The 14,111-nt window shown below is 43.8% G+C and overlaps 1 protein-coding gene across 10 annotated transcripts in view; it reads right to left on the bottom strand.

Moving 5' to 3' along the window:
* The window catches only part of USP42 (ubiquitin specific peptidase 42), a 45,036-nt gene that overhangs the window by 9,616 nt on the left and 21,309 nt on the right, over positions 1-14,111 (bottom strand). For all 10 annotated transcript variants that reach the window (XM_055561185.1, XM_055561188.1, XM_055561183.1 and 7 more), the window contains 9 exons: positions 10,070-10,180; positions 8,331-8,433; positions 7,541-7,608; positions 6,789-6,859; positions 5,688-5,770; positions 4,154-4,265; positions 3,203-3,343; positions 2,915-3,015; positions 1,693-1,846 (listed from right to left, as the gene is read on the bottom strand). In XM_055561185.1, coding sequence (XP_055417160.1) covers positions 1,693-1,846; positions 2,915-3,015; positions 3,203-3,343; positions 4,154-4,265; positions 5,688-5,770; positions 6,789-6,859; positions 7,541-7,608; positions 8,331-8,433; positions 10,070-10,180 — 944 coding nt within the window. The remainder of the gene's footprint in view (positions 1-1,692; positions 1,847-2,914; positions 3,016-3,202; positions 3,344-4,153; positions 4,266-5,687; positions 5,771-6,788; positions 6,860-7,540; positions 7,609-8,330; positions 8,434-10,069; positions 10,181-14,111) is intronic.

The following is a 14,111-nucleotide window of genomic DNA, read 5'->3' as shown; positions in this document are numbered from 1 at the left end:
GAGAGAGCTCCAGAAACAGCCAGACTCAAGACTTCAGGCGGCGGGCCTTTCCCACTCCGGCCCTCTTTTCTCGCTCTACGAGGAATGAGCAACACCGCCCTCTCACGCGGGCCTGTCCGCCCCGGACCTTTCACAGGCCTCAGTTTTCTGGGAATTAATTTCTGGTAAACAGGGACAACGGCTTTTGTCAGAGAACAACTCCCAGACCAAACTCTTCCTGCTCTGGCAGAAAGCAGCAGGTCCTCTTGGGCATGGCGTCACACAGGTTCTCCTTCGTGGTTTTGGGAGCCCCTGGCAGTTCAGGCAGGAGGAGGCCAGCCCTGGGGACTTCCCAGGGCCCCAGGAATGTGGCGACAGTCACGTGGACGGACACGCTCGCTTAGCCATCCCTGCCTCTTTGACTTCCCACCCTTACTTGAGTAGTTATTTCGCTCCATATCCCAGCTTTTGCTGCTAAAACCCAGAAATTGCACACTGGTGGTCATGGGTGAATTCTGCATCATAGAGGAACTTTGTTTGGCCTTCAAAATGTTTTAAGTATCTGAATTAGTTGCCAACTTACCACTGGATAATGCCTCAGTTGATAAAGCGTCTGCTTACAGTGTGGGAGACCTGGGTTCAATCCCTGGGTTGGGAAGAGCCCATGGAGAAGGGAAAGGCTACCCACTCCAGCACTGTGGCCTGGAGAATTCCATGGACTGTATAGCCCATGGGATCTCAAAGAGTCGGACACGACTGAGTGACTCACTTTCACACTGGAAGTCTTAGCCGCTCATTTGTACCCGACTCTTTGAGACCCCATGGACTACAGCCCACCAGGCTCCTCTGTCCATGAGATTTTCCAGGCAAGGATACTGGAGTGGGTTGCCATTTCCTTCTCCAGGGGACCTTCCCAACCCAGGGATTGAACCCAGGTCTCCTGTACTGCAGGCAGATTCTGTACCAACTGAGCTACAAGGGAAGGCTTCATAGTTAAGCAAAAACATCTCCTGACAAAGCAGCAGCAGCAGCCCCTCCACACAGGGCAGGTGCTCTGCAGTTGGCCTGTCCCACATCACTCAGGCCGAGCCCAGCACAGGACCTGCTGCCTGGCCAGCTCCCTACAGCACTGAGGCTGTGGCTCCCTGTCAAACTGAAAGGCTGTTATGACACCATGGCACAGGTGGCAGGATTATTCCATGGTGTGTACAAGCTATGCCAACATGTCTGTGGTCTCAACATTTACGTCAAGCAAAAGCCAGGTCTCCACTGAAGACACCGATATCACAGGAACCAGAGAGCATACCCTCCGCTCACTCTGAGCAGCCCTCAGGGGTGTGGTAGGGCCCAGCCAGACAGCAGGCAGAAAACGTCACACCCCTGAAACGGCTAAACGGAGGCAACGCAAGTGTTCTTTCTGTACAAGCATCTCTCTGCTGGAGGCCAGCATGAATCGAGAACCCCTCAATATTTACTCCATGAAGTGAACGGAGTCCAGGGTGGGAGATCAAGTCCCCAGTGTTTAGACAGACTCACACCCCTACTTCCTTCTGGATCACATTGTTCGTCCTCAGAGATTTCCCCTATGTTTGAAGTATTTTCTAATAAACGGCCTGAATCCATTTTTGTGGATACGAAACTCAGCTGTGGATGAGGTCAGGGCCACCACTGCAGCACTGAGTAGAGGGCTGGACCCTCTGCTCGGGAGGTTACCTTCACCATGTGCGAGGGGAGCTGTGGGCCAATGAATCCTGAGGCTGCCTGTTTGCTGTTGACAACCCGCTGACTGATGACCGGGCGGGGCGAGGACTGGCCAGGGCTGTGGGCGGAATGAGTAAGTTCACCTCCGTTTTTCACATCGTGGGACCTGGGGACAGAGAGTGACAGTGCTCAGGGTAACATGGGACACCCCCCAAAGAGCTCACGCACACCCCACCCTCGGCAACAGGAGACGCGACCTGGGGAAGTGCACAGAGTCCCAGCCCGGCCCAGGCTGGCACTGGGAGCTCAGGTCAGCAGACAAAGGGCCACTGTGGATTCTGATCTGATATCTGTGTATTCTAGCTGAAAGGTTTTTTTTTTTGGGGGGGGGTAATTTTTTTAAAGCTATTTTTCTTTTGTTTTCCATTTTTCTAATTCTAAATACATATCACTTAGATCTGTGCTATCCTGAAAAGTTAGAAAGAAACAAAGACACTCTGCCTCCCCGCACCCCTTCAAGGAACCTGCTATCCAGATTTTGTGGATTTTCCTCCAGGCTTTAGCCTGGACCGATCTCCTCAACATCAGCGTGTAAAATTTCAAACTGCTTTTCCTCCATATATAGAACACTTTCTCATACCATTTTAAAAAACATCATAAAAACCACTTTTTAACAGTTGCATTGTACTTCGTCACATGCACACGCTACCATTTATGTGATCTGCTATTGTTGGCAATTTCAGGATGTTCTGAATTTCCAGTTACTACCAATGGATATACCTTGGAGCACTCAACGGACTGCCCCAAGGCCCCACATCTCCAGAAGAATGATCGAATCAGTAACACGCAGCAGCAGGCGGGGGCAGGCCCGGGCCTGGCCGGGGGCGTGGCTGGCTGCTGGTGCCCGGGGCTGAGAGATGACCACACTGGGTACTCAGGAGTCCCCTTACAGGGCCTCTGCTCACTGCCTCCCCGGCCTGCCATCCCACCCGATTTGCTGCCAGCAGCAGAAGCCCTCTGTGGCTTCTCCTGTCCCTTCTTCTGTGTATTTCTTTAACCTGCCAAAGAGCTGGGAGCTACAGTAAACGCATGGCCCACTCTCAAATACACCTTCCTTACTCTCCCCACCATCAAGATGCTGTTTAACCAAACAATGGAATTTAAGCATGCTGATGAAGTGAAGCATTCTTTCTGACTTAACAGAAGAGGTGGAAGTGCACTTTCCTGACAATACCTGATATAAAAGAGGACGTAAGCTTGCTGGCTGAGTACCGATCTGATATCACTGGTAGACACGATGGAGTCGTTCATTTGGTACCAGAGGCCGTTGCTAGCCTGTAAGACAGCCAACAAAAGAGATATCAGATTCGATCAGGTACATGGGGAACCCCAATTCAGAGACCTGTAAGAAAAAGGGGCTACCACAGGTCGACTGGAAAAACCCCCCTTCCCTCCCAAGAATGCCAGTGGTATCTTACAGCGTACTGTAAATAGAGTAATTAACAAAATCCACACAACTTACTTTTATGTAGCAGAAGTAATGGCCAGCATGGCAATTAAAACCAGTGTGTACCAGGACTGCATACAAAACATAAATGATCGGCTCTCCGTTTGGTTGAGACATGTACGGTCGAATATCAAGATACTCAGGGTATTTCACATCCTACACAAGTATGAAGAGAGAAAAAAGGAACATTATCTCTGCAGGTGCAGATCATCCCATCCATACACGCAGGGCAGGGCGGGAGGCTCACGGCGCATGGCGCCTTGTGGTACTCCAGCAGGGACCCAACACCCGTGGCCTCATTTCGGAAGACAGACCTAACCCGGAGACGCCTGACTCGACGTGTATTTAGTGCAATCCCCCTGTATTCATTTTCTTTACGCAAGTAAGGATCCAGACTATGTGAGTTCTCCAAACCCATCAAAGTGGACAGTTAACAATCACAAGTCTGGACTTGAAGTCATCGCTTATTTTTAACAATTCAGGAGCAGGTTATTTCTTCCGTGTGTTACTGGATTTCTGACCACTTTCAGTTTCAGAAAGTGGGAAGAAAATGGGAAAGGTCAGTATACTACCAATCAGAAAACAAACGAATAAACAAGCAAACAAGCTCTGATCAAAGAATGGCAAGGTCTGGCTGGGAAATCTTTGGACTTGAAATGCCATAAGCGTTCCCTGAACCCACTCAGCACCTTCACCGACTATGATGCCCAAACGCGGATAATAAGCACCAGTTGTGACCTTCAGAAAGTCTAGTCAGCTAAGGGATACAGACGAAAACACAGTGTTTACGAAAACACTCTGTAAACACACACAGCAAACTTTGAGCTCAGTTCTTTGACATTTTATTCCACTAACAAGTGCTGGAAGAACTTAGAAAATCAGGTAATAAAACTTCCATGTAGCTGCTGGACAGTTAATCCTTGAAAGGGTCAGCATAAATAGTTGTTAATAATATTATCTACCCACCTTAGCAATTTTTCCACCAGTAAAATTTGCAAAACGTTTCAGAGAAAGCGTAAGAACATTAGAAGATCTATGTATAGTGAATCTCTTTGAAGCTGGAACCATCTTTTTACACCTTGGGGAAAAAAAACAGATGTTTAAGAAGATTCATGTGGGTTGGTTGTTTTTTGTTTTTTCGTCTTACCCTTGTTATTTCTCTGCAACAGTCTAAATTAAGTTTCCAAAAGAAGGGTACTGGATGAGAAATACCACCCTTTTCATCCAACAGTGAAAATATTAAAATTTGAAATTTGGGAGATGGCTTAATTAGCATGAGTGAAAGCCACAGGGCAGTTCTGAAATGTCAGGCCACTGACATCTTAAAAATTAGATTTATAGAAGTTTCTCTCAATTCAAAACAAACTGAAAAACCGACTGGTAGAAGAACTCTGTGAAAACAAAGCCCAGATACAGAAGCAAAGAAAAGCCTAGAAACGTCCATGAGGTTTAAAACAAAGGAAACATCCCTCTAGTCTTAGGAGGAAAGGGGGCCTTCTCCCCGAAACAGTGAACCCAGGTACCGCATTTTACTGCCCTGTGAAGATACTGTATTTTTCACAAGCTGAAGGTTTGCGGCACCCCTGCGTGGAGCAAGTCTACTGGGCCATCCTTCTAAAAGCATTTGCTTACTTCAGGTCTCTGTGCCACATTTTGGTAGTTCCTGCAATATTTCAAGCTTTCTCATTATTACTGTATCTGTTATGATGATCTCTGATCAGTGACCTTTGATGTTACTCTTCTAGTTATTTTGGCATTTTTAAACAAGTATTTTTAAATTAAGGTTTGTACACTGTTTCTTAGACGCAATGCTATTGCACACTTAAAAACTACGGTGTAAGGTAGATGTAACTTTTCTATAAACTGGGAAACAAAAAAATTCATGCAACTCGCTTTATTGCAAGATTTGCTTTATTGTGCTGGTCTGGAACCAAACCCATGGCTATCCCTGAGGTCTGGCCCTACTCAGTAACAACGCTTACCCATATTACCTGACTTAAAGGGAACATCTACTTAAACCATAAGAAACAGGGCTTTCTTAAAATAGGCCCTCTTGACTTCATAGGGAAACAACAGAATGACTCAAACTTGAGGATTCTGGCAGGTACTGCCCCAAATCCTGGGAAACAACCATGAAAAAGAGAGATCCTTGACTGCTCTGGGAGAAAGCGATACTCCACCCGCCCCAACCCTTCACACCGGGGTCCCTGGAGACGCTGTGACACACGCGTGCCACCCCAGGCGCCTTCACACGCGGGGGCACTAACGTGTGGGTGGTCTTACCCCTCCCCTCCACCCAGCTCCCCAGGACTGAGGCCCCGCCTCCCCCGGGTCTAAGGAGTGTTAGCACTGAGACTCGGGTGCCCTGGCCCTCGGGAAACAGAGGCAGGGTCCTCCCAGGTGGTCCTGGAAGCTCACAGGAACCTTGCTGGTCAGGCAGACACGCCAAGCCCTGTCACCCCAAGCCTGCCCTCCCCGCCCGCCAGCGCCGCCATCGTACTTGCTGCACTTGTATGAGTTTTCTCCGTCGAGCTGTTCTGGCTTTACAAACTGCTCCAAGGCCTTGTTGACACTCTGAGCAGCCTGGGGACAGAAGAGCACCAAGAGCACATGACCACTCACTGCCGCTTGTCAGCAGAAGAAGAGAGGCCTCCAAAGGATAAAGCCAAGCGCAAATTTTATGTAAAGAGAGACTTTTTTCATTATAGTGTTCAATTTTACACATGTGCACACCAAGCTATTGCCCTCCCCACCCCCAATTTAAAAAAAAAAAAACCAGGGGATTCCCTGGTGGTCCAGTGATTAGGACTCTGTGCTTTCACTGCCAAGGGCCCGGGTTCAACCCCTGGTCAGGGAACTAAGATCCTGCAAGCTGTACAGTGTGGCCAAAACAAAAAAACAGAGGTTGCCCACTGCAGCATTATTTACAGCAGCATAAAACAGGGACAGAATCAGTGTCTACCAGGAAGGAAGCAGGCATGTAAACTGGCTGACGCACGCACGCAGCAGGCCCAGCAAAACGGAGTGAAAACAGCCAGTGGCCCAGCAGACTGAAGGTGTAACCCCGTCAGCGCAAACAGTAAACAGACGCTCTGAGCAGTTTATATCAAACTGTTAGCAGTGTTCATTCTGGGGGACAGGCCCACACATGTCTCTGCAGCGTTTCTCATTTTTATCATTAGCATGTATCACACTTGAGATCAGAAAAACAAAAGCTTCAGACAATAAAAAATGGGAGAGTTCAGAAAACGCAAGAAGCAAAAGACAGTTTCTAAAGAATAACCACCAACTAAATTTGGCTGATACAGGCATCATAATCTGGTTTTATTAAGATTAAAGGTCAAAGGGTTAATAAACATTAACCCTTTAATGTTAATAAAGGTCAAACATTTAATAAAATTATTCAATGTTTTAAGTTTTTTATGATGCCTAATACAAAGTTTAAATAAGCTCCTCTAATGAAGTCTTAGCATACTAAAGTTTTCAATTCATATTCTCTAACAAGTGTAGTCTAAATTGTAAGAGAACTATAAATAAATAAACTATAAATAAATTATGACTAATTTTTGTTTAACTTGACTACCACAACTACCAAACTTACCTTTATCTCCAAAGTTATATCAAGATAGGGATCAAAAGTATCTGAAACACCTTTGCAATTTAAACATTTGACTGAAATAAAAATAAAACACAAAGGATAAGCAAAGTATAATCAGCATGGCAATATCAACTACTGAAATGACAGAACACACACACACATTTACAAAACAAAAACCATAAGGTACTTTTCTCGTCTATCAGACTGGGCAAAACATGTTCCTACGACACAGTGGGAGTCGCTGATTTGGTCCACGCACACTGCTGGCTAGAGTGTAAACTGGTATAACCTCTTGGAAGAGCAATATGGCAAAATCAGAATTGGCAATCACACATCCTTTGATACAGAAATTCTAACTAATTATCGTACATACGTACACTTCTACGTGGACGTAAAGCTATGTGTAGACAAGGGTGCTCGATAAAGCACTAGCGGCAACAACAACAACAATCAGAAACCACCTAGAAACTCCCTGGTGAATAAAGGGAACACTACTGCAACCGTGCAAGGCTGTGAGGCCTGTATGTGCGGAAAACGCGAGAAAGCTTCCAGTGTGAAAAGAACCCAGGCTGTTCAAGCACAAGAAGCTCCTGGGAGGATAACCACAGGCTGGGCCAGGGGCTGACGGAGGATGGGGATGGGAGTCTGGGCCAGCAGGGAGACACACGGGCCCTTCTTAAGCCTTTCGGAGCCCTTGCATCCTTTTACACCACATGCCAGACCACAATTATCAACCTTTAAAACCAAGAGTTTACCTCTAGATCTTAGGTAGCCTCCAAATATCTGACAGACGAGTGTGGTGGCCTGGGTGTGTCTGTCCAATCTAAAAAAAAAATCAAAGAGTGAGATGAGAGAAGCGTTCTGCAAAAATAAGAGGTGCTGTAACTGATGCTAAAACCATGTATATCCATAAAAGAATGAGAATTCACGCAAGAGAGCCGCATGATATGGGGACAGCCAAAGAACAGCCTTGCCCAATCAAAGATGTCTGGGGCGAGCAGAAGCGGTCAGACGGTATTAAGAAGGGATTCGGAAATCAGGGCAGGACTCTGGCCCTGAAGCAGGCAGCAAGAGGCAGTCGCCCAGAGCAGGACTGGGACCCAAGTGTGAGGACCCTGCTCTGCAGCCCAGCACCATCCAGACACTGAGCGCCCGGCCCCTCGGCCGCAGGAAGGGAATGCAGGCCTGCCAGGGGTGTCGAAGCAACAGCAAGTGGGCTACTTGTCTGTTTCTCCATCCTTCCCCTGAGCCCACGTTTAGATTTTAAAGAAGAAACTGCAGGTATTGGTAACTGACCCCAATGACAAAGGGAACAAACACAGATTTCAAAGGCTAGAGATAGGAAATATATCTTTTAAACTTTCAACCATTTTAAAATAAGGCAAACCACTTGAGGAAGAGGCCGCACAAAGTCTAAAGGTGAAGCTGACAGGGAGCGGCGCACCCCTCCTGGAAGGCACCCTTCCTGGAAGGCCACGCTGAGTTCCGCGAGCCAGCGGGGCGGCTGGGGTGGGGCGGCGGGCGACTGATGCTGTGTTGACTCACTTATTGCTGCCGTTCAAGCATGCTTTTTGCATAGCATCAACAGTGTACTGAAGGAATTCGTGGGCGTCTTCTTGGTTTCCAAAGCGGAAGTGCCTGGCTATGCCTGTAGAGTTTGAGGAAAGACAAAGCCTTATCATCACCTATCCTACGCATAGGCTGTCCTCCCCCTCGAGGTTGTATCTTATGACAGTATACTGGTTAGATACCTATTTTATGAGGAAACAGCATTAATAAGTTCCCCCTGAGAACACCTAGGATGAGCCCTACAGACCGCTAAAAGCCCACATGGGCTGGAGTTTCTGAGAGCCCAGAGACTCTGTCTTCAGCAATAAAATGATCTTGAATAAACTCAACTTTAGCTGTTATTGTTTGAAAAATTTGTCTCAAATGTTATGTTAGTGCACGTATCTTAACTTGGGTGCTAGAATTCCCTAAGAGAATCTATATAAAACGCAAAGTGTGAACCTACCTAATTCTATTCCAATAACCTAGAGAACATATTATATTCTCCACTGCACAGCAACATCTCAGTCCTATTCTAATTGACTAAATAGCCACAAGCCAAAATGACAATGAAAAACAATACAGATGTATAAATATTCATATAATTTTATGTGAATGAATATATAGATATGTATTAACTTGAATCATATGAAATTGACCACATTCCACAAATTCTGACCTACAAAAATGACAATTTCATTATTTAACCATGTATGTCTAGAGTTGGGGGGGGTGTATGTCCGTAGATGTATGTACATACACACACCAATAGCATTCTCTTAAAGAACTAGGTTTAAAAAAATTAATTCTGTCTGCCATATATGTGTCCATGTCTGTATACGTGTGCATATCAGTATATATAATATACACGTATAATTCAACAAACAAAATCACCCCTGGCTAAAATTTGGTAAGATCCAGCAATGTTTAAAAAAAAATTTTCATGGTCTTCTCCAGCCTGTTAATAGTACCAAAGGCCAAGATAACACTTCTTTATCCTCAGCAGCTTTTTAGGCAAAAGGATTATAAACTGTCACTGTGTAATTATCCATCCCTATAATTACCCAGCTAGATACCAGATTAAGAGTCAGGTTTTTATTTTTAAGCATTTTTTATTCCAACTCAGTTAATTAAAATAATACAAAAGCTTACTGCAAAAAACATGCAGAAAGTGCATAAAAAATGTCATGCACCCTATCAGAATCATTATAATACAAGAGGAGATTGTAAAGTCATTAAAAATTATATAGAAACTTGTGAAATTTATCCACAAATCTGCTAAGTTCTGAGTATAAAATGTTATTTAAGAATATAATTAACTTTATTTTGATAATTCCTGTCACTATGTATAGTTAATACTTATTCATTGAATTAAAGCTAACTGAAACCTATTTAAAGCAATTGGTGGGACAATAGTATTACTCAGCATAGAAATCCAAATATCTAGGAAAAATACTGTAAAAGTTATCAATTTTATTAACAAATTTGAGGGTTTTAATTTGTTTATATATCAAACTGAATACCACCTTCTTTACTATATTGTCATCTTTTGCTTTAGGTTTCAAAATGTTTTTACATAATAAATGGTTTGCTAAAAACCTGTTATTCGTTAAAGACATATTCATACACAATAAACTGTTTGCTGCAATACCCAAGGAGCTCATCATTCACCAGTCAGATCATTAAGACCAACTGGCTAACAAATATTCATATAAACTACTACAGAGGATACTTACGCCGCATCTCATTAATGACAAACATCGGTTTAATAACATCCCCAGGATTACTGAGTGCCTGGGTGATATGTGCTTGCATTGTACACATCATGCAAAATCCTTCTGCATGACCTGAAAGATAACAGATGATAATCCTCCAAGTTAGCAAAATATGGCACTATATGTACATCAAGTATTATAAATAACACAAGCACACCCCTGAAACAAGGATAACGGAACTATGTGTCCTGTTATTGAGCTATATACTTTTACTCATTTCCATTTAATTCTCCAACAAACCTAAGTGATAGATATATATTGGCTCTATTTTACAAGAAAGGAAACTGAGGCTCAGAGAGTTAAAATTTGCCCAATGCCAAATAGTGATTAAGGGGCAGGCACATAATTGGGCTCAAATCATACCCTTCTAATTTTGAAGCCTGAGCTCTTAACTATTGTCTATAGTAGAGAAATTAGAAGTCTTTTTCCTTATGCTACCATTTGTCTCAAACAGTTAAGGAATGTCTCCTTTCAAAATATCAAGTGTTCTAGCTTTTCCACATACAGAGGTCTCTGTTGTAATTTTTTAACAGCTTTTTAAAAATACGAAAACCACCTTAGCTCATACTAAGTGGTGCTGCTGGCATCTAGTGGGTAGAGACCACAACTGCTGTTTAACACCCTACAGTAAGCAGCCTCTACAATCAAGAATCATGTGGCCCCAAAAGTCAACGACACTGAATTCAAGAAACGCCTAAAACTAAAGGCGGCTCGGTCCTACCTAACACAGCTTGTAAAGTCTCAAAAGGTCCAAACTATTTCCAGTTAACATTACTGTGTCCCAGAGTAAAGCTCAAAAATATTTACAGGAATAAAAAGAAAATCTAGCACCCAGCAACATAAAATTGTAACTGAAGAGTACAAGGCATGCAATAATGCAGAAAAGACCAATAACAGGGAGCAGATAAGCAGAAATAGACCTGGAAATGACACAGAAATAGACCTGGAAATGTCCTCAAAAACAAGGACAATAAAAAAAGACGGTTTATATATATATATTTCTATGCTTAAGGATGTAGAAAAGAGCAAGGGCATGTTAAGGAGAGACACGGAAATAAAACCAAATCTACTTTACAGATGAAAGGTAGGGTTTCTGAGATGAAAAACACAACAAGTAGATTTAATAACAGATTAGAAACAAAAGAAGGAAAGATCAGCAGACGTGAAGACTCAGCAGCAGAGGTTCTCTATTATGGAACACAAGCCTCAAAAAAAAAGAACACCTCTCAAAACAACAAGAACAAAAAAGCCTATCAGTGACCTATGGGACTACCTCCAGCTGTCCCCAGTATACACGCAACTGGAATCTGAAGGAGAAGAGACAGGACAAATATTTTAAGAAATGACTGTTTTCAAAGGGACAGCACAAGGCAGGTTTTTTTAAGAGTGGCAGAACAGCTGTGCTTTCTGACAGGTGGTGGTTTACGTGGACTTATACCTGTATTAAAATTCATAAAACTGACCCCCCCAAATTAACAGAACTGTACAGTAAAGAAGTTAACCATATAGTAATTATAATAATTCTTATAAATGTTAATTTATTAACGTTAATAAATACTGGGGCTTCCCAAGTGATGCTAGCGGTAAAGAACCTGTCTGCCAACGCAGGAGCTGTAAGACACACGGGTTCGGCCCTCGGGTTGGGGACATCCTCTGGAGGAGGGCATGGCAACCCACTCCACTACTGCCTGGAGAATCCCACAGGCAGAGGAGCCCGGAGGGCTACAGGCCACAGGGTCACAAAGAGTTGGACACAATTGAAGTGACTTAGCACAATTATAATAAACATTTTTTTAAATGACTAAAAAGGCATACAAATGCAAAGAGTAAATTTACAGATCTAACAACTTCAACAAAACCCAAACAGAAGGCTACTTATAACAGTGATAAAAACAAAACATTTAAAGCACATGGAAATAAATGACGTGTATAAGAACAAAGGTAAACCTGACAAGAGACTTGTTGGAAACGAGCAAGAGAAGAGTGCAGAGCGACAACTCGCACGCATAGAGAGAAAAGTGTCACACAGGATTTCCATCCCCCAGGAAGACATCTTTCGAAAACAAAGATGAGCCGTTCACTTCTCAGATGACTAGTGGTACTTTTTCCTACTCCTCCCACTAAGTGCAACAACAACAAACCCTCTGGACATTGCATATGGAGCAGACATAAGAAAGCTGGAAAAGGTAGAGAGAAAAAGACAAATTCACAGTTTCAGAGCCCAAGGAATGACATGGCAGTGAGTTTTCTGGTTTTCTTTCTGCTTCATATATTTCTGACTTGGAGCAGAAGGAGCCACCAACCTGGAAATACCAATAAAAGCAGGGAACAATGCCACAGTGAAAGCTTCTGGCGTAGAGTTAAAAAAAGGTAGATTAGGAATGGGAACTTTCATCCATGCTGAGTGATAACAAACCACACCCCCACCTCACATCATCAGTGAAGATCAAAAGAGGGGCCTGGGCTTCCACCCCCAAACCCAGTAGTAAAGAAGCATCCCTCCATATTCTGCTAAATTTAAGTAAGTCAGACACAGAAAGACAAATGCTGTTATGGTAACACTTACATGTGGAATCTAAAAAATACAACACACTAGTGAATACAACAAAAAGGTAACATACTCAGCTACAGAGAACAAATTAGTGGTTACCTGTGGGGAGAGAGAAGGGGAGGGCGTGACGGCAGTAAGAGATTAAGAAGTACAAACTATTATACATAAAATAAGCTGTAAGGATAGCGTACAACACGGGAAATATAGCCAGTATCTTATAATAAGTGTGCTTATAAATGGAGCATAACCTTTAAAATTGGGAATCACTATACTGTACACCTGGTAAAGAAGGCTGAGTGCCGAAGAATTGATGCTTTTGAACTGTGGTGCTGCAGAAGACTCTTTAGAGTCCACTGGACTGCATCAAACCAGTCAATCCTAAAGGAGATCAACCCTGAATATTCAGTGGAATGACTGAACTGAAGCTGAAGCTCTACTACTTTGGCCACCTGATTCAAAGAGCTGACTCAGAAAGACCCTGATGCTGGGAAAGACTGGAGGCAGTAGGAGAAGGAGACGACACAGGATGAGATGGCTGGATGGCATCACCAAATCAAAGGACGTGAATTTGAGCAAGCTCCGGGAGATAGTAAAGGACAGGGAAGCCTGGGGTGCTGCAGTCCATGGGGTCACAAAGAATTGGTCACAACTTAGTGACTGAAAAACAACATGTAATACTGCAATGAATTATACCTCGAGAAAGAAAGAGAGGGAAAGAAAGAAGCATCTTTCCAGCTTCCCACTGGGCAGTGTCAGAATCGGGACTCTCGCCATCAGCCAGTGGTAAAAAGCCACTGCAGTCTCCCTGGAGACCGGGGCGGGGCGGGGGGAGCGGAAACCCCTGCTCCCATCCAGCAAGAACGTGGAGCCCACCCCCACCTCGGATGTCAACAGAGGCTGAGTGTGGAATCTGGACTTCTATCTCCACCTAATACTTCTTCCTTTGCCAGAATGGTGTCAAGAGAAAGCCAGCCAAAACACAGGTCAGATAAGATCCAATATTTAATAGCATAACACAAAAATGTCCCAGTTTCAACTGAAAATCACTCATCATACTAAGAACCAAGAACTTCTGAATGCTGTAGAAGTGAATAAAAGACAATGAATAGATACCAACCCTAAGATAAGAAGATATGTTAGAATTATCTAACAAAGGTTTTAAAGCAGCCATGGCAAAAAAGCCTGAACCGGTAGTTATGAATATACTAGAAACAAATAAAGCAACATAGAAAGACTCAACAAAGAAACAAAAGATACAGAGAACCAAATGGAAATTTTAGAAATGAAAAACACAGTAACCAGAGTAAGAAGCTCTGTGGATGAGCTAAGGAGAAGACTGGAACTGACCGAGGAAAGCATCAGTGAACACGCACACAGAACAACGGAACTCGTGCACTCTAAACAACAGAGCAAAACAGACTGGGAGAGAAGGGCGACCAGAGCCTAGGGGCC

Source organism: Bubalus kerabau, chromosome 23 (assembly GCF_029407905.1).
Source record: "Bubalus kerabau isolate K-KA32 ecotype Philippines breed swamp buffalo chromosome 23, PCC_UOA_SB_1v2, whole genome shotgun sequence".
In the NCBI taxonomy this organism is placed as follows: domain Eukaryota; kingdom Metazoa; phylum Chordata; class Mammalia; order Artiodactyla; family Bovidae; genus Bubalus; species Bubalus kerabau.
Note: the sequence above shows the minus strand (reverse complement) of the source record. Positions and strands in the feature narration are given on the sequence as shown.